This window comes from Drosophila ananassae, chromosome 2L (assembly GCF_017639315.1).
Source record: "Drosophila ananassae strain 14024-0371.13 chromosome 2L, ASM1763931v2, whole genome shotgun sequence".
In the NCBI taxonomy this organism is placed as follows: domain Eukaryota; kingdom Metazoa; phylum Arthropoda; class Insecta; order Diptera; family Drosophilidae; genus Drosophila; species Drosophila ananassae.
Window position 1 is genome coordinate 13,029,245 of NC_057927.1, and position 25,666 is coordinate 13,054,910.

General features: G+C 40.8%; 1 protein-coding gene across 27 annotated transcripts in view; it reads right to left on the reverse strand.

Moving 5' to 3' along the window:
* Positions 1-198: 198 nt before the first annotated feature.
* LOC6499487 (heterogeneous nuclear ribonucleoprotein R) overlaps positions 199-25,666 on the reverse strand; it is a 53,265-nt gene continuing 27,797 nt past the window's right edge. For 2 of the 27 annotated variants that reach the window (XM_032449938.2, XM_032449941.2), the window contains 12 exons: positions 16,552-16,670; positions 16,169-16,490; positions 15,869-16,110; positions 14,482-14,617; positions 11,001-11,134; positions 10,812-10,940; positions 10,615-10,755; positions 10,443-10,549; positions 9,925-10,046; positions 8,067-8,338; positions 5,697-5,955; positions 199-2,237 (listed from right to left, as the gene is read on the reverse strand). In XM_032449938.2, the coding sequence (XP_032305829.1) occupies positions 2,062-2,237; positions 5,697-5,955; positions 8,067-8,338; positions 9,925-10,046; positions 10,443-10,549; positions 10,615-10,755; positions 10,812-10,940; positions 11,001-11,134; positions 14,482-14,617; positions 15,869-16,110; positions 16,169-16,490; positions 16,552-16,670 (2,159 nt within the window). In that variant the 3' untranslated portion in view covers positions 199-2,061. Of the gene's footprint in view, positions 2,238-2,648; positions 3,734-5,696; positions 5,956-8,066; positions 8,339-8,663; positions 8,707-9,924; positions 10,047-10,442; positions 10,550-10,614; positions 10,756-10,811; positions 10,941-11,000; positions 11,135-13,149; positions 13,286-14,481; positions 14,618-15,868; positions 16,111-16,168; positions 16,491-16,551; positions 16,671-17,873; positions 18,382-24,640; positions 25,226-25,666 lie in introns of those variants that run through there. The other 25 variants (XM_032449942.2, XM_032449936.2, XM_032449937.2 and 22 more) reach the window with 25 other exon arrangements.

A 25,666-nucleotide genomic window follows, 5' to 3' on the forward strand; every position in this document is an offset into this window, starting at 1 on the left:
CTTTTTGCTTCACTTGAGATCTAGCAATAGTGGAAACGAAAACGACAGAATTTTTCATTTTTCTTTTATCAACAAAACATAATTTTTTCATCGTACATTTTTTTTGTTTTTGCAAAATAATTCATTTGAAGAGGCAATCAATATTTGCTCTCTAAACTTTGACACGTGTGTGGCATTATTATTATTTTTTGTTTTTCATTTTTGTTTTTTTTTTTTTTTTTGGTTTATAGGCATGGAGTTAAGATGTTGCAAGTAGGTCCTTTTTATATAATTATTAGGTTGCATAGGATTTATTTTATGTGTGCGTAGCAGTTTGAGGAGTAAAGAAAAGTGGGGAAAAGAGTAATCTGAATTCGATATAGTTTAGAGGATTTTAAATAGAATTTCTTAGTTATGAATTGTTTAGATTTTCTGCTAGTACGCACTCTCGAGCGCTGGCTAATTGATTTCATAGATTTAGTGTTGCTTCGTTTTAGTTTACGGGTGTTCGTATTAAGTATGCATTATTACATTATTAAAATTTATAATTTAATTCAATATTGGGGTCGGATCGAACTCTCGCCCCCCTATTACTGTTTGTGATGTGTTGTCTCCGCCTCTGCGTGTTGTCTTTCTAATTCGTTGCTTCAATTTGTTAATTTTCCCATTTTTTTATCAGTATCAGCTTATCAGTATTATTTGCATACGCATGCGTGACTTTAAGTATGGTTTTGTATTTGTATGTGTGCAATTACTTAGCTCTACATATTTCTCATTACTTCCACAGATACCATAATTGATTTGAAGTTGCCTAAAACTTACGCTTTTAAAAATAGTTTCTTCTCAAATTTATGCAGAAAGTCTTGCCGGTTGCCGACACCAGTCATTATATAATAATGCTGGGTGCATTTGAATTTTTCGCGTTTGCTTATCATTCTCATATCAATTTAATCATTCTAATTAATAATTTTTAATTTTTGTTTTGTTTTATTTATGGTTGTCAGTCAATGTTTCTTTAAGCTTTGCTTTTCAATTTGAATTGTATTTGTTTTTAGAATATTAAACATGGTTAGGTTTATCATTGCATCTGAGCTTGATCTCTTGTATATATGTTTAGGTTTCCTATATGTCTTGCCTCAGCATTCGCCGGTTAATCGTTATTATGGATATATACAATCATTACATTTTCCCAATGCCCATGTGTAAATGTTGTAAAAGGTCTTGTAGTCGAATGGATTTTGAATTTTTTTTTTTCCAATTTTCGATTTTCAATGTATAAAAAGGTGCTACATGCTGCTTAAGATTTAAAATCAATCTGCTTTGGGCTTAGACTGCACTCTCTATATAGTTATAGATAAATATATTTGTTATATTTTATAATTTTTGTATAGGTTTGCTATATATGCTGAATTATTGTTTCAATTTTGAGTTAAAAACACTATGAGACAAATTTCATATTACTTGACTTGATTTTTTTTTGTTTTGTGAACTTTTAAAACGATTTTACGATTTTATTTTGGTTTATCTACGTTGTGAGGCGTTGCTGATGCTTTTTCTTTTTAAAAGTTTCGGGAAAAATCTGCTAAACTCACTTTTCACTAAATGAACATTTCTCTCGTTTAAAATGCAGGAGTTGCAAAGGCTATTTAAGTGATTACATACAATACATATATACTCTACTCGACTTATATCCTTGCTGCTATTGTTCTGATACGCTTTTTGGGGGGACGCCCGTCTACGGCGTTCATAGCAAAAGAATTAAGATCGAAACGAATCCCTAAACAATGCTCTTTCTGAATTGTTGCTAATGGCCATCCTTATAGTTTATATATATTTCGTTGAAATTAAATTTATTGCTTCTAATTGTGGTTGCAAATCTTCGTTTACTATGTCGCGAGAAAGGCTTTCTCCCGGGATGTGGCTCGGAGAAAGCTGGGATAACTTGTTGTGGTTGTAATTTCCATATGTTGCTGCTGTGGCTGTTAATGATTGATTTTTTATCTGATTTTAATTGGGTTGCTTTTATTGATGCTGTAGCTGTAGCTGTAGCTGTTGTAGTTGCTGTTGCTGTCGTGTTGTTTTTTAACTCCATGCCGAAAACGTATCCATGTACCACTGTTCACCATTTGTGCCTAAAGGTTGCTGTGGTAGCGGTAAACTGCCCCAACTGCCGCCATTTCCTATTAAACCGCTCGGGTAACGTCGCTTAACATCTGCCGGATTTTGGTGACCTCCATCGAACTTACGTTTACCGACTACTGCATGGATTGGTCGAGGTCGAGGTCGGATGCGGACGGAGGTCAGAGGTTGCAGAGTGGTGGTTCGTGGTTTTTGGGATGCATTCATGGGATGCGATTGTTGTGTGTTTGTGTAGTAGTTGTGGGTTGTTGGTAGTTGGTGTTTTTCGAAAGAAAAAAAAGAGAAAGAGAGTTAAAAATATTGTTAATACAATAATGGTTCAAAATTGTTGCTATTTTTTTTTCATTGTTTGTTTCTTTTTTTTTTTTGGTTTGGTCTATGGATCAAATGGGGGTTTCTTGACGTTGCATTAGTTTTTTTTAGTAGCACAATTTTTATTATTTTTTTTCCATTTTGTTTTTGCTTGAAAGTGAAAAGGGGGGATGGACTGCTGGTGGGGGACTGCTCCAATGATTTCAAAGACAACACAGTTTAATTTTGGTTCGTTTAATTACTCATCATTAGATTTACACATCACAAATCGGAATAGTGTTAACTCGACATAACGTCAGGGACTCAGGGACATGTATACATTTATAATATATAATGCTTGTTACAGTGTAAATGTGTGTGATGGTAAGTGCACAGAGTACTTGTGTGTGTGTTTTTTGGTGTGCAAGTTACAATTACCGAACATGTTTGTTGTGAGTTAAAACATTGTACATGATATTATCGCCCGTCAACAACATTTAACATTAAGTTACAACTAACATAGAGATGTGGCATCAACTGAGACACAAGAAACAATTATGAATTAATTCCCTGATAGACATCAACAGAGCGCTGCACCCGAATTTCGTTCGTTTTTTTTGTGTCTTGAAAAGTTTTTGCTCGAAAAGTGTGGCTTCCCTCCTCTGCTCTGCTTAATTTCAAATTTGGAATTTTGTTTCGTAAAGATCGTCTCTTATATGTTTTTGCCCAAAATGTAGTTGGTCCTTGAAATGTAACTTGATTAACAGTTCTTGATTGGAGGCTATCGATTTTGATTGCTTGATTGATTGATTAATTAATGATTGGTTAATATTCTTGAAAACAGTCTGGCTTCGCGCTGTGTCGTCCTGATTTGTGATCTTGATAACAATTGCCAAAGTAGATATTATTGCTATCCGGGTGGGTTGATTTTTGGCGGAGGGAACAAATTTGATGTATGTATTATTAACTTGATGGGCGGTGAATTTCAATTTTCGATTAATGGGATTATTATGTGTTCGTGGGACAAGGACGATCACCGAAACGAATAGGCTTTGGTGTTAGCCGATTTTTGGTAAATTGGCTGCGAGCCTGGTAGTGGTATTCACGTTTAGGTGGACTTCCGTTTGGATTTTTTTTCGGTTCTGGATGATTTGGATTTGCGCGAGTGCTTCTTGGACTTGTGTGACTTGATTTTGCTACTACTGGAGGACCTATGGGCTGCTTTACGTTTCTTGTTCGACGAGCGACTTTGGTCGCTGGCCGAAGGGGAGATCGATGCGCTACGCTTAGTTGCCCTCCATGAAGCTCTTGATTGCAGCTCCAGCTAGAAACAGATTTAGGTATTTTGTTTTTGATTTTGTTCATTTTTTTTTTGTTTTTTTTTTCGCTTCTGTCACAGTGTTGGTATCAAAAACAAAGCGCATGTATGTTTGAGCAGGTGTGTGTGTGAAGCATTCTAACTTTAAATAAAAATTTATCTTCCATAAAGACAAAAGTATCTACGAATACAGCCACAAAATGTAAAGCGTGTAGTACAAAATGGAAGCAGGTGATGGTGGGTGGCGGTAGGTGGGTGGGATGTGGTTGTCACGTCTTTGCCCGAAGGTGTTAGTTTACCCACATGGCTTGGGCAAAAGCGTGGCTCCAAACTAGGTAGGGGTTTCTCCCCTATACAATATGTACAATGTATATAGAAAAATTCCATTGGATAACAAATTATAAAGATATTGGTGTGGGTGTGTGTATGTTGTAAACATAATACACGAATCGATTAGTATTTTTTTTATGAATAATATAAATAAAAAACAATTTCCATATTGGTATTGGTATTGGTGTCACCCTGTGTGTGGATATGATATGACATAGGGGTTTGTTGTTAAACATTAGGGGTCGTATATGGTTTACATGTGTATGGGATACTAAACTATTTTATTTATTTATATTATTATTTTTGTTTTTTTGTTGGCTTCGCAAAGCAAGATGGATAATTATTTAACAAGACACAATATAGATTGTTAAATTAATGGGCTAGAATATAAATTATAAGTACAAGTTTATATTAAGGTTTGTGCAATCGCAATCGATCAATAATCAATCTTGATACGCGGTTTTTGTTATTTGTATAAGTATATTATTAGCGCGGGTTGGTAGAAAAAAAAAACAAAAAATTATATACACGTACGTCAAAATTTTGGGATGGTTCTCAGGGATTTCAAGATTTCAATGGGCGGTTGCAGACAGATATTTAGATATTAACTCTCCCCCCAAGGCCCTCCCCCGCTGCTCCGAATCTCGAATGGCGCTTAGTTAGTAGGTGACGAAATTCTCGGTGCGAATTGGTGTGTATGGTGGGACATAAATACTAATCGATTCAATAACGTTTACAGACATTGCTCATTTGATTAGGTATCCAATACAATGCGTATATAAACAATTACAACAATTTGTTACGATGGCTTTCCATATACATAGTGTGTGTGTGATATTTTTGTGTGCTGGTGGGGTGGGGCAGGGGCGGGTAGTTGTGGGTGTGGGTGTGGGCGGTAGGTGTGTCTGTATGTGGGCGTGGCTGCCTATTGCTGCTTACAGTTGGAACGGAACAGAAAAAAAAACCAACAGAACCGGGCATAGAGCATGCATCAAAAACTGTAGCATACATCTGAGCGCTGACAAAGAACTAAAGTATGGATATACAATCGCAATCGTAAGCAGCAAAGAGCACAACTATCTTGAGCACAATTTAAAAAAAAAAAAAAACATGAATACTTTAAATAGTTTAATGAATTGAAAAAAAATTAAAGTAATGTACAACATTAAGAATAGTTAACACACAACATTTAAGTGGCATTTTGGGTTGACGGATGGGAATCTTTCTCGAAGGATTTTTTACACTATTTAAAAATCTTTCTGAACGTTTTTTTTTATTGGTCTTTGTGCGATTGATTCGTGTACATATATGTGTGTGTGTTGTGTGTCTTTGTTGTGTGCTTGTGTGGGTGTAAGGATGTGGGTTGTTTTCATGTGTTTACATTTGACTTGGCTTTACTTAGTTATATGAACTTGACATTGCAATGTATATTTCTCGCAAGTTGGTTGCTGTTTTTCGTTTATTTATGCAGTTTTCGTTTGGCGCAGGTTGTTGGGTGGTTTCTTTTTGATTCGATTTGGTTTGATTTTGATGGGTATTGTTGATTGGTTTTGTTTTTGTGGTGTATTTTATTTTTTGTTGTATTTTGTAATTTTTTTTTGTTTAAAACATTCGTTTTTTGTGTTTTTGTTGAGCTCACCTGGTAAATTTTGTAGCGGCTTGACGTGCTGGGTGCCACGAGCGCTGGGACGCGTTGGCACCACCCCACGGACCCCCCCGGTTGCTGCCGGCGCCCCCTGAACGGTGGCCCCCCGCTGAGTTACCGCCGCCACCTGTCCCACCGCCGCCGCCGCTGCCGCCGCCTGAGGCGCTGTTTGGCCCCCCAGACGACTGATGCTGCCACGCTGGCCAACGACTCTGCCACGCGGCACTGTGATTCCACGCCCATGACCAACTCCCTAAAGTCGGCCATTTATCATTCATATGTATCCACACGATCATCATCGTCACCGTCGCCGTCGTCGTCATCGTGTCGTCGTGGTCGTCGTCATCGATCGATCGACACCATATTCGTAGTCATCAATATTGCATGCATTTGTTTTTTGCGTTTGTGATGGTGGTGTGGTACGGCGTGTTGTGTTTGCGTGGACGTGTGTGTGTGTCGTTGTGTGGGGTGTACGTGATTGATTGATTGATTGAGAGAGAGAGAGAAAGTGTTGTGGCAGAGTGTGGGTTCGATTCCAGAGATACGGTTCCATTATCCATCATATTGTGTTATCCATCATTCGTTTCCGTTCGGTCGTCGATTTGGTTGCGTTTCGATTTCGTTTTTAGTTTTTCAGATTTTGTTTTTGGATTTTTAGATTTGATCGATTTTCAATAGCATTAGCATTTTATACATAATTGAATGTGTTTGTATATATATGGATCGCCAAGATAATTGTCAAATTTTGTCATACCAAATTAACGAAAGTAAGCGAAATAATACGTTTAGAATTGGTTTTTGGTTTTTGGATTTTGGATTTTGGATGATTTGGAATTTTGAAGTCGAATCGATGCGAATTTAGAATTTGTTTTTAGAATACGATTTCAGAAAAAAAGGGTCAGGAAAACGATTTGTATTTTTTTTTTGGTTTTTTTCGAAAGGTTTACGATAGTTTTTGATTTTTGGCCATTGGTTCGTGGTTGGTGGTTTTCGATTTAGATTTTGGTTGGTGGCAGAGAAAGAATTTATAATTTTAATGTGGGTTTGATTTTTTTTTTTGTTTTGACGAACATATATATAATTTTTTGAAGATTTGTTGTTTTTTGTCATATTTTGTACCGAAAAACAAATGAATTGTTTGTATATAGATAAGTATATAACAAGAACACATAAAAAGAAAGAAAAGAAAAGAAAAAAATCGAAATAAACGCGTTAGATTCTTGGTGTAAAACTGTTGATTGTTGATTGTACATACACGATGTAATGTATGCATATAAAATATGTATTATTGATATAGAAATTACTAAAATGTATATACTGTTCTCTGTTTTCATGTGTAAACTGAGTGGTGAGCTTTCAACTATTTAATTTTATATTATAATATACTTATAACAACGGATCTGGGACGCTTGAAACTTGCTGGCTTCAAGTCCACCAAGCAACAAAAGTTTTGCCTCTTGCGATTGACACAATATTTATTCAAAAAATAACTTTACCATGTTTTTGTAAATTTGTTGAAACATATAACTAAAGGTAATACAATAAGCGTAATGCGGTTAATATGTAGGACTTAAGCGTTTGCGGTGATTAAGGTAACATAATGTAATAAAGCAACTCTTAATGGCTAAAAATTAATTAAAATTAATAGACGCCAGCCGGCCGAAAATCCGGCTCATAAATGAATGAATTAATGGTAACTCCAGCCTGGCGACAGATGGTGCAATTAAAACGTAAATAAATAAGCAGGTATACGTACAAGCGAAGCATAAGTTAAGCATAATAAAGCACAATTTGTAAAATTTTCAATTGCTGCGTGGCGAGAGCACCCGAGTCCTTAATTTATCTGACGTTTCCGTGGTGAAAGCAAAAACAAGGCGAAACAAGCAACAAATAATCCTTGTTCCGGAAATGCTCGTGCATTTGCGTGTGTATGTGTGTGTGGGCGTGGGCGTGGCATTTGTGGTTTTTGGGTGTGGATGGTAAGTGGGTGGTAGTGGTTGTGGTGGTGGTGTATGGTAGAAATTGGCAGCAAGAAACGTGCAAATTTTGACTTTGTAAACGAAACGAAAGAAAATATAATTTTTGGGGTAATTAAAGCATCAGTTAGGCCAAACACTGTTTCAATTTTTGGATAAAGCAAAAAAATAAAATAAATTTGAAATAAACTAACTACTGCTTGGATTACAGGATTGCAATCAACTGAGGGCTTCTCTAAATAAGAATCAAATCAAAATATACGTATTCTCTATAAAAATCTCATGTGTTTTTCTGTGTGCATAATGTGTTCTTGTTGATCAAATTGTATGGGTTTTACTTCGAATCTGAAGAGAGTTAAGTGTGAAGAATTCGAATTGAATAACGCACCATAACGCCTGGCGAACCAGTGGGACCACTTGCTGGGGCTCTTGCCGATCGCTGCCCACCGGAGAGCGATGCATTCGGGGAGGCGCCAGCGGCTAGCGAGCTGGATGTCACGCCCACAGTGCCGCCCCCGCTTCCGCCGGGACCCGAGGCATTCGGATAATCATAGTAGTTGTATTCGCCATCGTAGGAGCGGTACATATCGTCATAGTAAGGTTCGTTGGTATAGGCGCCGGGGCGATACTCCGAGAAACCGAAATAGTCATAATCGTACTCTATATATGGCATTTGCATGGCATGGCATCGCATGGATGATTGGTTGGATGGGAAAGGAGGACAGGATTAGGTTATAAGTTGGTACAGAAAGGAATTAATGAGGTGGGGGTAGTAGTTATGGTGGTTTGGTGACTGTGGTGCTACTAAAGAGACCTTTAATATAGACCTAGTCCTAGATAAAGCTCCTTATTAGCCAATTGTTACACTTTGCCAATGTTTAACGAATTGGGCGCATCCTGCAACGCTACAGGACACTGGCGCGAGGGTGGTGGATGGGTGTGTGGTCGTGTCACACTTAAGTAGATGAGACTTAGGGTTACTTACCGGTGATATAACATCAAACAGTATACAGGGTGCTTAACATTCGCTACACAGAGAACACAATTGCAACATTTAATTATCATAAACAACTATGGACAACGTTTAAGGGTTAATGTCTAATGTCTATGCTTTGGTTATGGACTTGATATGTATTTAGTCTTATTTCATCTTTTTGTTGCTTTGCACTTGGCGACACTGAGTTTATCGTATCGGAGTGTTCGGAGAGAGGGTATATTTGGGGGCAGGAGAGTTGAAGGTTTAAGGTTCGAAAAATAATACTTTCGAAAAGAAAATAATACAACATCGAATTTAAACTTAAACACCGACATGCAAAATCAAATTAAAAAAGGACAAAGATCGTAAAAGAGATAAGTTCGTAGAAGGATAATAAATAGAGCATTAACACTTAACTTGCAAATGCGAGTATTTAAAGAAAGAAACAACATTTACGATTAGTAATAGAAATAATTCAGGTGGTTGTTATATTCAAAGTTACTTCAATTGATTGCCAATGTCAGATTTTATCGTTAGTGGGTTGATATCTCGATCTAGCTGGATACATTTTCTTACTCGACCGGGGACTCGAGGGCAGTGCTAAGCGTGACTTCGGGGTTTCAGGGGGCTGTGCGTGGGTGTGTGTGTGTGAGTGTGTTAGTATTCATATGTGTATGTTTAAGGGTGGTGTTAGTGGATAGCGCGCGCTTTTTAAACCTTAAATTTAACTAAAATGATGAGGCGAGACAAAAAAAAGATAGGTTAACTAAACGTGGCTTTCGATGGCAGATGATATATACATACATATATATCGTATAACTTATTGGCAAAATCGGCAGACCGGATTAGTCAGCTCGAGGTTAGGATGTGGCGGCGCAGTTGCTGCTTCGGTTGGTTAGACTTCAAAATTAAAACTAAACACAAGCCTGGCAAATATTGTACTACTCGATGGGGGCATGTGTGTTGCATGTTAGTGTTGGTGTTGCTGGTGGTGTAAGTATGGGTGTGAGTGTAAGTGTATGCATGTGTGTGCCTAACAACTTGGCTAACTGACTACAAGAACTAAACCAAATTAACAAAAGTTATAAAGTATTTTCTCAATCGTGTAATAGAGTAGTAGGTCCCGAACGAAGGCGCCTATGGCCCTCACTCTCTTCACCATCTTATATCATCGTTAACGATTCATCATATCGTAGATATGAATATACATACAGACATCTAGAACATGTATCTCTGACGGATATTCACTTGGCGAATTTGCCAAACTTACCGTATTCGCGGGGTATCGGCGTACGCAGTGGCATGCGCGCTCCTTGGAGCCGCATCGGCGTCAAGGACATCATGCTGGGATGTGTCGGCGACAGGTTTCTGTATGGAGACAAGGTTTCAAATCTTAACAAGGTAATCATCCCACACATAGATTGTACAGGTAATGGGTTGGTATTTAGTTTTTGGTTTTTCGGTTTCGGTGTGCGGGGACAACAAAGTATTTCGGGATGGAGTTCGTTCGCGCAACGGGCAATTGACAAAGAAAGAAAGAAAAATATAAAAAACAAATAAATTAATGCAATCTCGCTACGTTAAGGGTGGCGGCTTGAAAAGCAAACAGACGTTTTAATTTGGTATTTGCCGAAAACTCTATGCCCAATGGTACGGTGCTCTGTTCTGATCACCAGTTCTGTATGAATTTTGGAATTTTGCGCCAATCTATGGTTTATTGAGTGTGTTGTGCTAGACAAGTTTTTATTTGGGGTGGAGTGTATTTCGGGGGGGACTTGTAGTACTTACCCCACGATGCCGGGGCGCGCTTGCATCATTTGCATCATGCGGCGTTCTCGGGCCCTCAGGATCTCCTCCTTTTTCTTCTTGTCCGAGGGTGGTTTGGCAAGGGAGACCTGAAAAATAGATATTGTAATATTAAAACTATATCCATAGACCTCCAAAGTTAGTTGGGACCTACCTCAATATTCGAGGCGCCGATCTCCTTGCCATTAAGGCCACGCATAGCTTCGACGGCGCTATCACGATCCTCAAAGTGTATAAAGGCATAGTCTTTAATTTTCTTAACGCGTTCTACTTTGCCATATTGCTCAAAATGCTCCTATTAAAGAAATATGATATAATAAATAAATAAGCAAGTATTTGATGTGAACTTACCTTCAGCTTATCCTCGGAGACGTCCTGGGTTAGGTTCCGCACGTAAAGTACCTTAACCTTGGACATAGTTTGTTCATCTGGCTCCTCCTGTGGATCGGCCCAGTCGACTATTATATCACATCCCCAAACCTGATAAGGATTGTTAAGATTAGTTTTTTTTCCTTCAAGGGAGTATGGTAATGCACTTACCTTAATCCTACCAGTTCCAAGTCTTCGTTTGGCCAAAGATGCCGCCTTGTGTGACTCGTATTCAAGAAAGCAGAAGCCGCGATTCTTTTTCTTATCATCTGGCGAACTGTATATGATTACCTCGTAAAGGCCAGCTATGGGTTCAGATTCGGGATCAGGTTTATTTATAAATAAACGAAAAAATAGTCATTTAAGTACAATAAATAGAAAACGCGTTATCAAGTCGAATGCATTAATGATTAGTTGGTTGCATATTAAAAAAAAAATAAATTATAAAATAAAAAATATAGAAAAACGGTTTACAGAAAGTAATACAACAAAAAAGTATTTGTATCTGTATCGGTATTGGCAGGTGTTTGTGCATGTGATTACATATGTTTGAGAGTACTTGTGATAAGACACTGAAACACTTGAATGTTTACAAAAACTCAACTATTTACTTATTTATTCGAAACGGAAATGGGCAAAACTTCACACGACCATCGTGCTGGAGCAGCACTATGTAATTATGTAAAATTATGAATATTTCCGTCGTCTGAATCTCTTCTTAATATTAATTCGATTTCAGTTTGTAGAGCGAATTAGATGAATTTGAAAACCAATGCCAACAACTGCTGCTTGTTTAACTTTTTGAAATATTTTTGAATAGTTCAATGCGCTAAGCTAAAAAACATTTTCGGTTTAGAGTATGCAAGGTTCGAGATTTAGAGACAAAGTTTACAGAGAGCGGGGGGTGGTATAACATTAACATTGGATATGTATTACGTATAGAGTATTTAAAATGAAACACACTTAGAAGGAACACTTAAAAAACCTCTGTTGCTATTGTTGTTGTATGTTTGTTTCTTATATAATACATGTTGCAAACTAAAGACAACAGAAAATTAAATGAAATTAAACTAAACACGAGGTATACAGCACACATTGAGCTTTGTATTTCACTTTCGATTGAAATAATGGGGTAGGTAAAAAAAAAAAAAAATAAACTATACACAAACATAGCCAGAGTTAGACAGATTAAGATATAGAGAGAACGCATAGTAGAACGTGTGTACACTGAGATACAAAGAGAGATCGATAGAGATAGAACAATAACGAAACAACGAAATGTGGATAAGATTTTGAATTTGGCTTTAGATTCTCTTCGATTCGATTGCATCAATTGCTCGGGGAAGTAGCGCTTATGTGAGAGATAGATACAGAGAGAGTTAGAGTAAAATGAGTTCATTTTTAAGGCTTGTAGTCTCCAGTCATTAAGTAAAATGAATTATATATTCAATAACATGAATAATAGGCCAAAATATATCGATATAGACGAATAGACGAATTGCATATTCATAATTTGGTTTTATTTTTTTTTTGGGGCGGGATCACTTTAATCGGTATTTGGTATTCAGTTTGGTTTGGTTGTTGTGTGCGCCGTTTTTTTTTTTATCTATGTGTATGATAATATTCCTTAAAATAAATCAGAGATACATATATCTGCTCTAAAACAAAAACTAGGTTAGTTGGTCCCTAACTCTTTCGAGTCTGGTTTGGTTTTTCAAAAATATTCAAAACGTTTTGGTATTTGGCGAATTGTTCAGCTACAGGTTTTCAATGTCAACAAATTGGGCACATTTAATAATTGCAATTGGAAAAATCAACCAAAAATTATAGAACAATTAATTTTTTGTTGTATTCACTAACAGCGATTAACGCTACAGAGGATGAATGAGAGAATCATGACAGAAAAGAAGGTTAAAATGCCATCGACCACTCAAAACTATGCTTTAAATTGGGTTTAATTTAAAGAAAAGTTTCAGTATTTGGTCGCTTGTTAGGATGTTCAATTTTGTTTGGAGGCGTGTGTTTCGACAATTTTGATTTGGGAGTGACGACATTTTAAAAGCGAAAATTGCAAAACAAAAATCCAATTGATACTTCGTTTCATAGGCTTCCATGCGCTTTTCAATTCTGCAAGTATCGCCCCTAAAAAATGTAATTAATTTGATTGGTTTTTTTTAATTATACACAATTTTGTTGGCCAATTATGGTAGCCAATTGGTTGGTGGATTGGTTGGTGCTGGGCTGGTGGTTTAGGGTCTAGGTTTTTGGGGGTCTTTTGCTTTGTTTGTGGTTGTTTGCTGTTGGTTTTTGGATCACTTACGTGCATGTTTTGAAAATTCCTCAATTAACTCGTCACGATCTCTATTCTTAGGTATATTGCCGACAAAAAGCCGGTGATTGTTAAATGATATCGTAACACCAATCTTTTTGCCTTTCCGAATTTCAAAATCATTTAGCTGCAATTGTTTAAAAGTTCACACAAAACAAAAGAAAATTTTGATTTGCTATGAAAAATTTGTAGTTCATTGATACTGCGATTTGACTTTGGATTGATTTGGTTTTTGGTTTTGGGTATTTGGTTTTTGGTTTGTGGTTCAAAGGTGACAGAATATGGGTGTGTTTGGGTGGTGTGTGTATGTGTGATAGTAATTCTCATGTGTGGTGGTGTTCTATTATCTAGACTTTTATACCTCTTGTCTTAATGCGTGCCAAATAAAAATGAATTTACTCAAAAATAATACATGTTTCAGCTAGTTTATGTTTCAACAAATATCCAGTTGATTTTATGTGGATTATTTGTTGCCACTACCGGTACTAGTACTTACTATGCGGAATAATTACTAAAAAAAAATATATATTTATAAACTGTTGTGTGGCCAGAAAGTCGAACGAAACTCTTCTTACCTTCGCAAAACAATTCAAACAGACTTTCTGGCGGACACACGGCGTATACTTGATACAACCTGATTTCCTACGGTGTGATTATTATACAACATAATGGAGAAAACAAAGTTTTTCAATGCATAACAATTTTGTAAAAAATTTAAAAAATTTCTTGTCTTTTCTTTTTTCATAGGCAAAGTTAATGACTGGAGATATTATGTAAATAATTTAAAAAGAAATATTTTTATGCGACAATTCAAGCTTTTAATGAGTGAGGCAATGAGAGACAAATGGGCGTGTCACTGTATCTATGAGTCGGCGTGATATTGCTTTCGGGTGTCTGTATATATGTATGTGGGAGTGCTATAGAGGCAACATATGATTTAAAACTGGAGGTGTTTTTTCGATCGATTTTTCGGGGATCGCGCATTTGAAAAGAGTGTCTCGACATTCGGTTTGTGGGGAGAACGCTTTTCATTATTTTTTTCTGCAGTGTTAGAGAGATGGCAATGGCGGATGGTTGGATGGTTTTTGGTGGAGGGTGAAGAATAAGAATGAGTTAATAAAAAACTGAGAGTTAAAAAAAAAAAAAATAATACAATTAAACGACCCTAAGACCCTTTCTAAGCTAACCTTTCTAAGCTTAGTCCTTGCAATTAGCCAATTATTGTATTCGCCAATTGGATTTTTGTTTAAAGCCGATTATGAAGTTGAAATGCAACTTCCGTGATGGTAATTTAAAATAGATTAATTTTCGTTGTTAATTTACCTGTAAGTTTACCAAATTCCTCTAAAATTTCATCTTTGCCCTTTGACTTGGGAATATTGCCTACGAAAAGGCGCAGATTCGGTACGCTTATATTTATTTTCAGACACTTGCCGGGTTTTATTTCGTGATTATCGAGCTATATGGTGGATGGGAAGGTAAAACGATTTTAATACCAATTCAATGTTAATTAAATAAATAATAAAATAATAATTAATTTCTTTTAGAAATCAAATAAGGCGATTAAACAACAGGAAAGGTTAAATAATAAAGTTAGGGGAGTTATTTATTACCAATTTGTCATTCGAGGCGGTCCGCTTTGAATTTTGTTGGTTGTGTTTTGAGGAAATGTTAAAGGAAGATATATTTTTTATTCGGTTAGTAATTAGCTTCGTAGGTGGGTAGTATCGTAGTATTCAATACAAAGAAGAGCTCAGATCGGCCCCCCTTGTATCACGGAGTTATAGTAATTTTGGTCATGCTCGTCTAAATAAAACCAGACAGTGAGACTAAACGTACGCTGCTTAGATGGCTACGAAGGTTGATAGCTACATAGCTCGACTTAGGTCTAGAGATAGATTTCAACTAAAAAGAAAATAATACATAGGGTACACAGGAGGAGAGGTGACTAGGGGGGTTGAGATCAGGTGGGTGTGTATCAGGAGGCCAAATCTTTTATAATTCGTAGAGGAGAGAAGAGAACTCTTTTCAAATTTCTTGTCAATGCGCTTGGATAGATTCGACTGCAAAAATTATGATAAAACTTATAATAGACGGGACATGCATTATAGAATTACAGAAAGTTTAGACTAAGAGAGAGAGGGAGAGACAGCAATAGAGCGAGACAGATAGCGTTGCCTAATTATAATTCATATAATCGTATAAATATATACTTTTTCGATCAAGGCTGAGGCAGAGGCAGAGATAAGGGGGAAGAGAACTTAAATAAGCATACGTTAAGGTATAGGTTGAAAATAAACTAAAACTGCACAACTTCTCAGGTCGGATGTAAAAAGCGCCGAATCAGATAGCTCTCATTGGTAATTTTTAGATTTGTAATTTTTTGCCGGAATTTATGATTCTTCTCTGCTTGATTTTTAGAGAAAAATGGTTTTTGAATTTGGTTTTGGCCGCATAACTGTTCCTACTTTTTCCAAAGTGTCAAACGAGAGTAAATATGTGGATATAATACGTTAAATATGTATATATAGGATATTTATATTGTAATAGTTAGCAATACGTATAAAAACATTAAAGCGGGGTATAGAGAGAGCGAAGAGTTGGGGTAGTTGGGGGTGAGATTCTTCAGGGGCTGGGCGGGAGGTCTTTTCGTGGGTATGTGGGAGGTCGGTATGGTCTGGTATGGTAAGTGTGCGGTTGACTTAAATACCTGTCGCACTGCGTTGACGGCGGCTTCGCGATTTGTGAATGTGACAAATGCATAACCACGATTTGTGCCCGTCATCGGGTCCATCATGAGGCGTAGGTCCCAAATTGTGCCGCAGTTTTCGAATAGCGGAATCAGTTCGTCCTCGTACATATCCTTGGGTATCTTTCCGCAAAACACTTCGCATCCATTGCCCGGCACATTTCCTTCCCAGTCCGGTGGCGGTCCGCCGTATTTGCGTTGACCTAAAAACGGTATTATATTTTATTTTATAATAAAATAATTAAAAGACAAAGCCCTTACCTGTCGTCACATCTAATGTGTAGCCGGTGCGCTCTAGGATCTTTTTGATCTTGTCCTCGTCGGGTCCTTTCACTTGAACAGCAGCGGCGGGCGTGGGGACGCCCTGTTGGCTAGCTCGACTCTTCTGGCGGTACGTCTTCATCACGCCACATAGGTAGGCGGACTTGTTAGACACGTGCTCCAGGTTCGATTCGAGAAACTGACCCAACACATTCAAGGCACCATCGACGGGGAACTCCTTGAGCGCGTCCAGGGCGCGCTCATCCAGCTCGGCGTGAGCCAGCTTGCCGGTTTTGTAGATTTCATCCAGTTTTCCGGCGACCTAGGGGAAGGATCCAACATTACGCTTATTGTTTAAAGTATTTAGTTTTCTGAAGACTCACTTTCTTATCCAGACCGTACTCCAGCAGCTTGGGATAGTCCTCTGTACGTTCGCCATCGCCACGGTCATCGGCTTTCTGATTAATGTCATCTAACAGTTCGCCATTACCCTCCGCCATTTCTGCAAATAAACATATCATCCAATTAATTATATTTTCTTTATCCAGTAATAGTAGAGTGCTGTCAAATAAGTTTCTGGCGAACCTTGAAAGTTCAACGAACGCCGCAAAATAGCAACAATTTCCTGCCTAGCTAGAAAAATAGGTCGAAATACGAAAGAAATTCGCAACTTACGCATCGTCGCACGCACAGTCCGATGAGAAGAGGGGAGGAGAGGAGAGGAGAGCAGACAACAAAGCTCGTTTGCCAAAAAGTTCATTGACTTCAAACAAAAATGTGCGTTTGGCGATCCAGCAGCAGTGGGAGAGAGCGCCGTCACGCACGCACCGCAAAGTGCGTAAGAGAGAGGATGAGCGAGAGAGCGAAGAGAAAGTCAAGAGAACGGTAATGGCCGAAATGTAAACAATCGAAAAGAGGCGCGATTCGCGAATTGTGCGTGCTGTGGTGCGGCGTTGCGTATACGCCATGTGTTCGATTGGAACAGAGATAGCGATAACAGTGACGTATGCAGAGTGAGCTGTTGCCATGGCAGCCCCAGAAGAGTCATCCAGGTGTACTAGTTAGTAGAATTCACCTGAAAACTTGCATGCATGCTGCATAAATGATCATAAATGAATATTTATATGCCCAGGCCCATCATGAAAATGCAAAACCGCGGCAGTTGTCAAGTGGGGAATACGAACCCAACACCTCTGTATGGGGCGGAGGAGTCATCCATTTGTCGCCAACTACTATCAGCAGATTCTATTTTGATTCGCATGGCTATGTGTGTATGAGTGTGTGTGTGTCACGTTCAAACAAAAGTCAAAAGCGAAACAAGCTGCAGCAGCAGCAGCAGCAAACACAGCAAGAGAAGCGAGCCACAGCCGAGAGCGTTAATTGCGTAACTTTTGCAAAATATCGGCCAGCAAGCTAGCTAGCAAGGGAGCAAGCCCCAGGGAGCGACCGAATTATAAGCAAATTCTAAATATTTCTAGCGTTTTTTGTTTGTCGCTACTTTCGCTCTCGCTCTGACGCTTAGCTTGTCTCACTCGCTCGCTTGTCAGCTTTTTATATCAGCTTGTTCGCAATTAATTCTCCGCTTTTCGCTTTGCTTTCTTTCTTCCACTGACATTGAAATACTTTTCGATTGATATGGGGCGGATGGAGGGTAGAGGAGACAGCGGAACAGAACCACGAATGTGCCTAGAAATGTAGTACTCACTGGCTGGACTGGGGGGGATCGGGATCGTAATCGAGATTGCAGCCCGAGTCTTCGGGATTTTGGACGGAGCCTCGCCCCCAGCACCACCGCCATTGACCAGGACGGCGGCTGCAACACCAGCGGTGTCTGTTGGGTCGGCGACGGTGGCGGCAACAGCGGCGACAGCGGCAGCTGCAGTGTTGGTTGCCGGCTGGACCTTCGCTTCCATCTCACTAGCCCGGTTTGCGCGACACACGGAACAGTTGTTAACAATCAACAATTTTATATTAAATTTCCCTCGATGACTTGGAATTTCGCTTGCAATCTTGCGTGTTTCAATCGACTTGGAAAATTTGCTGCTCCTGCTTTTGGATATTTTCTTTTTGATTTTTATTTTGATTTTTTTTTTTTTTGAGAATATAAATCAATGTTTAAGAGAGACTGGTGTTCCGAAACGTATCGAAAGACGGCTAAAAATTTTCAAACTGAACAGAAATAAATTTGTCACGCCGACTACACCTCAACAATGTCAAATCATTCCCAGATGACATTTGACACTCAATCCCCAGGCCTACTTCCCATCGATATCGGGTCAGGGCAGGGGCCCAGGCCAGGGACGAGGCATGGCAATCCTAGGTGGCAATCCTATAGAGTCTAAATATTTAAACTCCAAATTTATGGCAACTGCAGTGGTGGCATCAAAAAGCAATGTTCTGGTGAACAACAATAACCGGAACCAGTCGGCCGCCAGTAACAAGAGCAATAACAAACAACTGGCCCCGTTCTGGGGGGCCTACCACACAACCCACATCCCACATCCCATCATATAGACCATGTAGACCGCAGACCCGTAGACAATGCTGGCTGGATGGGCGCGAAAACGCAGCGAGCTGTGAGTGCAAAGTGTTGCCAAGAACCCCGGGGGGCTCCCAGGGGGGAGGCACCCGGGAAAATGTGCAGGAAAAGCGCTTTATCGAGCCACTGCAAGGAAATGAATAATAAACACGGACAATGGCTATAGAGTTAAGGGACAGTGGGACGGGGCAACAACATATCGATAGGATGGGCGCACCACATTCCTCATACGCAGTGTTGCCAAGTGTATTTGTGAAGTGAGTTGCTGCTGCTGCTGCTCTTTGCCCGAAAATTGAATAAAAAGTCCGGAAACCGGATAGAGGCTGGCCACATTCCGGTGTCAGAGTCAGGGGCTATGGGCTACTGGCTACTGGCTGGTTATCCAGGTGACTGGCCTAAAAACGATTTCAACTTGCAACACTTTGCCGGATTATGTCCGTGTTTGCTCTTCTTTTTTTTTTTTATAACAACATTTCGGCCATCATTTTTGTTGCATGTTTGTTATGGCAACAACAGGGTTGCTGCTTTGTTTGCCCAGTGGCTGTGGCAACTCTGGCCAATGCACATGCAATAAAAAATAAAGGGGAAAACAGAAACGTTTGCATGTTTAAGAAGCATGTTTTTTTTGTTGCCATTCCCATTCTGTTTGCTCAGTAGTAGTAGTGAGAGAGCCCCGCTTGGCAACTACCTCAATAAATTTTATGTTGATGCCGGCGATATGCGCAAAAAAAACACAAAGACATACACACAGACATGTCCTGGCTGCAGTTGTGTGGGTTAGTTACACCCCCCAGTCAGAAGCCATAAGCCAAAAGGGAAAAAAGCCGGCCTTAGTTGTGAGAACCACCCTTTCCGCTCGATAGCTGGGGTGCTCTGCCGGATTCCGGTTCGGGCCAAGAGATAATGCCTGGTGTAAGGTTAGTAAATCAGCGATATGACAAATCGCCGCAACGAGGACCACTTAATGCGACTCTTTCAACGGGAGACAAGGAAGAATCAAAATTGCTGATAAAGCCAAATAAATCGCTTTGCCACATTTGTTCGTCACTCTCTGAGTCGTCCGTCTGGCAGACAAAGCGTCGCCGCCTGCCGCCTGCCATTGCCAGCCTGAGGGGGGCTTCGAGTTACAATGCTCCTCCTCTCCTGTCCTGACTCAGCACCCCTCTGGCTCGGAAGCCAGACTACAGAAACTACTACAAGGAGGCAGGAGGGCGGCCGGTAGCCATGTCTGGGGTTGTTTGCCGGCCCATCAATTGCAGCTGGGAAGTGTTAAAGTTTCTGGCTTTCTGGCTGGAAGGTGAATTTCAAGAAGCCCTGTCGGCCAGGCTATTTAAATGCTATTGCCATGGACAACGGCGACAACAATGACTCCGGTACTCGCTTAAGGGTTATACTCTCCTTACTCCTTACACAATACTGAGCGTTATTGATTTTCAAAGTCTCCACCACCACCACCGGCCTCAGGCCACCCAGATGAGCCATCTATTTGGTCGGCCAGTTAAGCCGATTTAAGGCACAAAAATAACTCCATGCTGGGCCAGGGAAGAAACTGCAGACACTGCAGCCCCGCCGACCACACTCCGGACTCGAACCAATCCATGCCAAACCTGGAGGGCTCCAGCGGAAGTGTGGCAAATGCCTTCTTGTAATTTATAGTCGGAGAGAGGTGGCACGCCGGGGCAGGGCGGTAGGAGTAGGACAGGGCATTAGGAGGCCAGTTGGCCGCATAAGTTGTTGAATTTATGGCATTGCGACAACGAACAAATTCCCAGCAAAGTGCAGGCCAACCAAGCAAATTAGATGGAAGCGCCTGAGAGGCGGCAGACAACGGTGGAGATTGCATATCCTCCCCCTTGTTCTCCCGGGGAATGAAATCCAACGTAATTTATGAAGGACCCAAGGATGGCAAGTTTAATGAAATATTTGAATGAGGTCTATGATATGGCGTTCTGTCTTTAAAACCTTTTCATTTAAATGATAAGCTAGGAATTGAAAGCATTTTCTCTTCTAGGAACTGTCCCTATCTGTCTCTACTCCCAGTTGCTCCCGATGGGTGTTGTCCCGGTGCCAAAATCACAGATAACATGGCCATAAGTTGCAAGTCGGTTGCAAGTTTATTTGAGTAAACAGTAACGGGTTCGTTAAAGTTCAGTGGGGTTCTGTTGCCAAGAAACCAATCAGACGCCGGCCCCCAACGCCCCACCACGCCCCACATCCCCAAAAAAAAGAAAGCCACGTCACCGGAGGGGGTCGTCCGCAGACTCTGGACTGGGACTGGCGCTGGAGGCATGAAAAAATTCCGCCACCGGCCGTGGCCGGGATGGAGAGATATTTTCAATATTTGATGCTCACATTCTGTGGCCACAAAAGTGCAGGGTGGCCGCCACCGGTACACTGTGGCATCAACAAATGAAATGGCGCCCGAGTCATGAAAATTCCCTGACCCCCAAAAAGCAAACCCCAACCGGGCAGGTCAGTCACGTGTTGGCCGGGTCGGGCCAGCCTGGGCTGGGCTGGGCCAGATCCTAGAGCTCCTCGAAATTCACTGCAATGCGGCAACGAAAACAAGAGCCGGACGGACAGTTGTACGGACTCGTGCCACCACACAGTGTTTGAAGTATTGTGTCTATCCGTGTATTTGCGCTGTGCAACTGCCAAAAATAAGGAGCGAGAAAAAAAAAAACGCCAACAACGAACTTCGTGTGCCTGCAACAGTACACAGAGCCGCAGGCTTATAGGAGGGGCAAGAAGCAAAAGGGGGGCTATGGAAATGGAAAAGACACGCGACAAGCGCAAAATGAAAATTACACAAAAGTTTTGCCAGAAAAGAAGAAAATGGCGTGCTTTTTTATGGCTGCCAAAGATGCCCCCAGGAGTCGATGCCGGAGCAGGAGTTGTAGAAAGTGGAAAGCCAACTACAGTAGTTTTATGAAAAAAAAAGAAACTCGAAACTCCAGATACTGTGTATTATTTTAAATTAAGAAAAATGATAAGTAAAAGTAAAGATACCCATAAACCTTAGCTTAAATTTTAATAAATATCCTTTTCCAGGGTATCCAGTCTATGATAGCCTTTATAATTCGTAAAAAATGGCAGCAAAAGGATGGGGAGGCAGCACATGCCACACGAGCCGCCGGAAACTGAAATGCGCTTTTGTGTGCACTACCCAACGACCCCATGGAGCCCAGCCCAGTCCAACCCATCCCAACTAAAGCCGGGGCACAATCCAATCCGACACAAAACCCCAGTCCAATCCGAGCAGAACAACAGCTAAGCCGAGGGAGGGTCTGGTCGGGTCGGATGGAGTTGGGTTGGGTTGGGAGGTAAGGTTTTGGATTCCGTCGTTTGGTCCCCCATAGTTCGGCGAATTAGAAAAGTGCCGGCTGCAGGCGCCGCTCAATTGCATCGCATGTGGGGAGCAGTAACGGTAAAGGACTCTTGTGTTGAGCGGGTATCTTGTATTTTTATTCCAGCATATTTTATTATTTGCGAAATTAGGCTGCTCGAAGTGGCTCCCTGTTATGGTGGTAGGGAGTGGTTGGGTAGTAGATGAATAGAATGGTGGCGCATATCCTGGCGGATGTCTCCGCCTGGCACTGCCACCCGCCGGTTGCCCGCCGCTTGCAACGGGATGTTGCATAAATTTTGTGCAGCACTGGGAAATGAACGTGGCACGGTCTGGTTAACATATTTGAACAGGCTGAGCTGAATAAATAATAGTATGAGAGTTGAAGTGCCTCTGATGGAAAATTGGAATAAATATACCAAGATCGTACAGTTCTTTCCTGCTAGGTCGTGGCAAGTCTGATGAAAGAGAATGGATAATTAGAAACATCGGATTCCAGGCCCAGATGACAAGTAGACAGTGTAATCCCAGCAGTGCCTTATTAATAAATTTTCAATTTGAATAATTAATGAGGAAGATGCAGCAGCAACTTTCCACAAACAAACAACTCCAGAGGCGGTGGAGGGGGAGGGGGAGGGAAAACTGCAGAGAGAAATTACTTAACACGGCTCCCAAGTCGAATGCAAAAGCCAAAACGTGTTTGCCGGCAACCCCTCGTGGAATCACTCTCCGCCCCCGAATTTTTCCCCCCTATTCCCCATTTCGCCGCCGGCCATGTTCTGAAAGAGAGCCCCAGTCATGCATCATGCAACATCGGAGCGAAATGAGAGTCGCTTTTGGGGGCAGAATGGGCCGCGATGGCGGCGGAAAGCAGAGAAAACATGGCGAAGCGCCAAATTATGCGCACATGGGTGGAGTGCATGGGGGATCGCTGTTGGAGTGCAATGCAGGGTGGGAGGGGTTGGTGGTTAGAGGAGAGGGGGAGGCCGTTGTTGAGGATGCGACAGACAACAGAAGAAGAAACGGAAGCACGACGAAAGGAACTGCAAATAATTGCACTAATGTGAGTGCCGCTCTCTCTCTCTCCTGCGCTGCAGAGAGAGCGCAATGCACTCGGGAGCTTTTGGCGCTCGGCCACTGCATTGGAGCTTTTCGCCCACCCACTTCTCTCTCTTAGTTCGCCCCCCTGGCTCCTTTTTCCTGGCCATGCTCGCCGGCCGGTTTTCAAAACTGCACATGTGTGTTAGTTTTGTTTTAGTCGCATGTGTGTGAGCGGGTGCATTAGTGTGCGGACGCCATTTGGTTGACACGTGGCCGAGGAATGGAGCCCAGGATGTAAAGCAGGCGACGCAGCTCAGGATGCAGTGGCAGCCAAACATCCAAATTGCAAATCAAATGCCAAAGCAAGGCAACAAACAAAAAAATTTTCAAAAAAAAACTCAATTCCAGAGGCAGAACAAACCGGTTTCTCACACACACACACACACAGATGCAGAGGTTCAACTTTATCTGGACTTTTCTTTATTTTTAAGTTCACTTTTTAATGATTTAAGCGACGGCGTCGGCGGTTGGAGCTCAAGCCCAAGGAATAAAGAAACGGGAACGGAAAAGGGAGAAAAGGGAACGACGAAGGGACGAAGAACGATGCAAAAAGCAAAAATCAAAATGGTGGACGGCCAGTAGTAGCTTGGCGAAGGGGGTCAGAGGTGGATTTAAATTGGGGGAGGGGGAGATACCAAAGAGGTAGACGAGAGACGTTTTAATGCGATTGGGACGATGTTAAATGCATTGCAGCACACACACACACACACTAACACTAACAGAAAAGCAAGCGTCGCGAAAAAAAACCCAGTACTGCATGCCTCTCTTCGGCCATGTTTGTGTGTGTGGGTGTGTGTTGGGGCGCTTCCATTGTGGGGGCCTCTTCTATAAATGTTTGTGTTGTGTGTGTGTGTGTGAGTGTGCATTGCAGTGTTGAACAACGACGCCGTCTGTGGGCGGTGTTGTTGGGTTCGTTGTCGGTGGCTTTTTATTAAATATCAGAAAACACCTGAACGCACATACATTTCGTTTCGTTTCATTTCATTTCACTTCACGCCATGCGTCAGCTGTTTAGATTTTTTAAATTTATACCCCATGCAAATATATATATATATTATATATGTATAAAATATATACATATAAAAATATACCGCCGTTTCTAATTTTTGCACATTATTGCAAACACTCACACCGACAGGCATGCATGTGTGTAGAAGGGGGGGCACTCGATGTTGGGGCTGCAAAGACGAAGACGAAAGGAAAAAAATAAAATAAAATGCCGTCGCTTTTTGTTCCTACATCGGAACGTACTAACACACACGCACACACACACTCGCACGCATAAATATAGGCACTTGATACGATATTGTTGTTGCTGTCCCAAGTCTGTTCGCTCACTTTTTTTTTTTTTTGCTTTTTATACAATATATGTATTACCTATACACCTACATATGTATATTTATAAGCGAAGGCTCGTGTATCTGTGTGTGCAGCACTAATTGCAAATTGCAGTCCACAAATGTATCGCCAAGATACTTTCAATTACCTTTCGTATTTGGCTTGCACTAAAGAATTCACAATATTATTTCGTTGAATCGGTTACGTTCTATTTGAACTATTGATATTTAGTAGCTTAAGTAGCTTATGATGTTTGACTTTATTGTTGTAGTTGCGTTGCACAATTTGTTGCTAAATTTGTTGCATTTTCTACATAAAATATTACTATTTTCTTTAAGATCGGGATACAAATACAAGGTATCCGTGTACTTTATATGAGATCACAATTGGGCCGCATTTGCCGCTGCCGTTTCTATCCGTCGTTACGTTTCGTTTCGCATGCCGCGCGCGCTCTCTTCCAACATATTTAACAACTATGGGAATTTCTACTGTATTTATTATTATTATATTATTTTTAAAATTTTTTTATTTTTTTTTTGGCAAGCACTGTAACTTAAATTGCGATTGTTATTTTGGGGATAGCCAATTTAGCGTGTGGCAGCCGCGTTGTAATAATGGCGGACGGCTACGTCACCGGTTCTCGGTACGGTTCCTCGCACGTCTGAAGCTGCTGCTGCTGCTACTCCGCTCGCAAATCCGCTCGCAATTTTGGTCTTCACGTCGTCACTTGCCTCGCACTACAAAGCCACAGAACAGACCAAACAAACTCGGCTGGGGAGTCTCGAAAGCTGCATCGACAAAAGTGCACACACACACACACACACATGAGAAGGAGAGCCCTCAGAGCGTCACTCTCCCTCACACAGATACACTCACACACACATGCACACTTTTGTATCTCAACTCGCGCGCCAGGCAGGCAAAAAGTTCGCAAGGCATGCAAATAAAAAAAAAAAGTAAAAAAAGCCAAACAAAAGAGAGAGCCGTCTGGAGAGAGCTTCAGAAGAGGGGACCGTGAGAGCCGCTTGATAAGCAGCGCGAATTTGCACACAAAGCGAATGGCGAAAAAACATGAACTGCTCTCTGCGATTTTTTTGCTCCGCTCTCGGTTTCTGGGGCTGTGGATGATCGTCTCTGGTGGAACGGTCAAAAAAAAAAAAGCTAAGAACATATC